Source organism: Eubalaena glacialis, chromosome 14, assembly GCF_028564815.1.
Source record: "Eubalaena glacialis isolate mEubGla1 chromosome 14, mEubGla1.1.hap2.+ XY, whole genome shotgun sequence".
NCBI classification, from domain to species: Eukaryota; Metazoa; Chordata; class Mammalia; order Artiodactyla; family Balaenidae; genus Eubalaena; species Eubalaena glacialis.
Genome location: NC_083729.1, coordinates 28085425 through 28087397, shown reverse-complemented (window position 1 = coordinate 28087397; position 1973 = coordinate 28085425). Strand labels below are relative to the sequence as shown.

Genomic DNA, 1973 nt, shown 5'->3' with positions numbered 1-1973 from the left:
CACACCATTGTAAAGCAATTATACTCCAATAAAGATGTTTTAAAAAAAATTACCAATATCTAGAATGGCTTACAACAATAGAAATTCATTCTTTCACAGCTCTAGAGGTTAAAAGGCTGAAATCAAGATGTCAGCAAATTAATGTTCCGTCTGAGACTCGGGGTAAAATCCTCGCTTGATTTTTCCTAGTTTCCTGAGGTGGCCCCCAGGAATCTTTGGAATTCCTATCTTACAGCTGCATAACTCCAAACTCTGCCTCCACCATCTCTCCTGTGTGTGTTTCTCTCTCTGTCTTTTTCTTCCTATAAGGACACTAGTTATGGTGAATTAGGACACATCTTAATCAAGTATGACCTCATCTTAACTTGTTTACATCTGCAAGGACCCTATTTTTAAATAAGGCCACATTGACAGGGACCAGACATTAGAACTTCAACATATCTTTTGGGAGAGACACAACACCAACCTGGTGCCGCTGGTTCTCGGGCATGCAAGTGTGGCCAGGGGGCACGGCCGGGTCCGGCTGGCTGTGCTGACGGGCCTCAGCCTCCTGCCGCCACAGATCCCTGCGCTCCAACAAGTAATGGGGCACGTGACCCTTCTGTGTGGCGTTGTAGTGCTCCTGGGCCTGCCGTTGCTGCTCCAGCACCTGTGCCAGGACTTGCAGCGAGCGAGAATGCCGCCGGGGGGGCCTCTTGTCAGTGCGAGCATTGTGGGTAATGAAGTCCACACTTGGGCCTCGGCCCTTAGCAGTGGGACCTGGTGGGGTTAGCTGGGGACTGGGGACACGGGGTGGTTGGAACCCAGGGCCGCAACGAGAATGTGCCCGCAGGAAGTGGGCAGGCTCTGTCCCAGAGGCAGGGCCAGGCTCCTGCAGCTGGGCCTTGACATGGGACTCCACTTTGTCATACTTGGGTGAGCGCCACAGAGCCGTCAGGGGCCTGGACTGGTCCTGCTCCCGGCTGTGCTCCTGCTCACGGAAGCAGCTCTGGATCTCCCTGATCCGCCTCAGGTTCTCCTTCTCATGGTCTTTAGGGTCCTTCCTCTTGGGAGAGGCCCCTGGGCCTAGGGAGATACCCTCGAGCTGCAGCAGCACGCCACCCACGCCGCGCCGGCCACGCTCCAGGATTCCTCGGGCTCCGGGACCGATGCGGGGGCCGCGGGGAGGGGTGGCCTCTAGGTTGGGGTCCGGAGTCAGCAGGCCCAACTTCAGCACGTTTGCCTCAAGGCGCCCTTGGGCCGAGGCCGGCCGCCGGTAGTAGTCAGGACAGAGCGTAGGGCCTTGGGGGATGGGCCCCGAGATGCGGGACGGACCCTCGCACATGCCGCCGTCGTCCTTCCGAGCAGTTTCACCGCCTACTGCCGCCCTTTTTTTTTTTTTTTTTTTTTGTAGAAATAAGATCTACAGCTATAGCTTGGTGCAGGAGGAAAACAAAGATGAATTTATTTCTTACAGTTATAGGTTGAACTGTGTCCCCACAAAATTCATATGTTGAAGCCCTAATCCCCAATACCTTGGAATGTGACTGTATTTGGAGATAGGGCCTTAAAAGAAGTAATTTCATTAAAATAAGATTGTTAGAGTGGGTCCTAATCCAATATGCATGGTGCTCTCATAAGAAGAAGAGATTAAGGCACAGACAACACAGATCAAGGGAGGACCATATGAGGACACACAGAGAAGACATCTATGTACAAGCCAAAGAGAGATGTCTCAGAATGAAACCAACCCTGCCAATACCTTGATTTTAGACTATCGGACTTTAGAATTTTGAGTGAATAAATTTCTAACTCACCCAGTATGTGGTACTTTGTATGGCAGCCCTAGCAAACTAATAAGGCAGAGCAATGCTTTTAGTCCCTTTCAGCATAATAGAGTGCTGAGCATATATAGGATTTTTGAACAATGTGAAGTTTAGGGATTGGACTTTTGGAGGCATGTACAGACTGATAACATCTGTTGACGTATCATC

The 1973-nt window shown here is 50.9% G+C and overlaps 1 protein-coding gene across 1 annotated transcript; it reads right to left on the bottom strand.

The window, feature by feature from the left end:
• Positions 1–424: 424 nt before the first annotated feature.
• Positions 425–1361, bottom strand: LOC133104953 (enkurin domain-containing protein 1-like). The gene has a single exon (XM_061210878.1). The coding sequence runs from the start codon at positions 1322–1324 to the stop codon at positions 425–427; it is 900 nt and encodes a 299-aa protein (XP_061066861.1). The 5' UTR covers positions 1325–1361.
• Between the last annotated feature and the right edge of the window lie 612 nt (positions 1362–1973).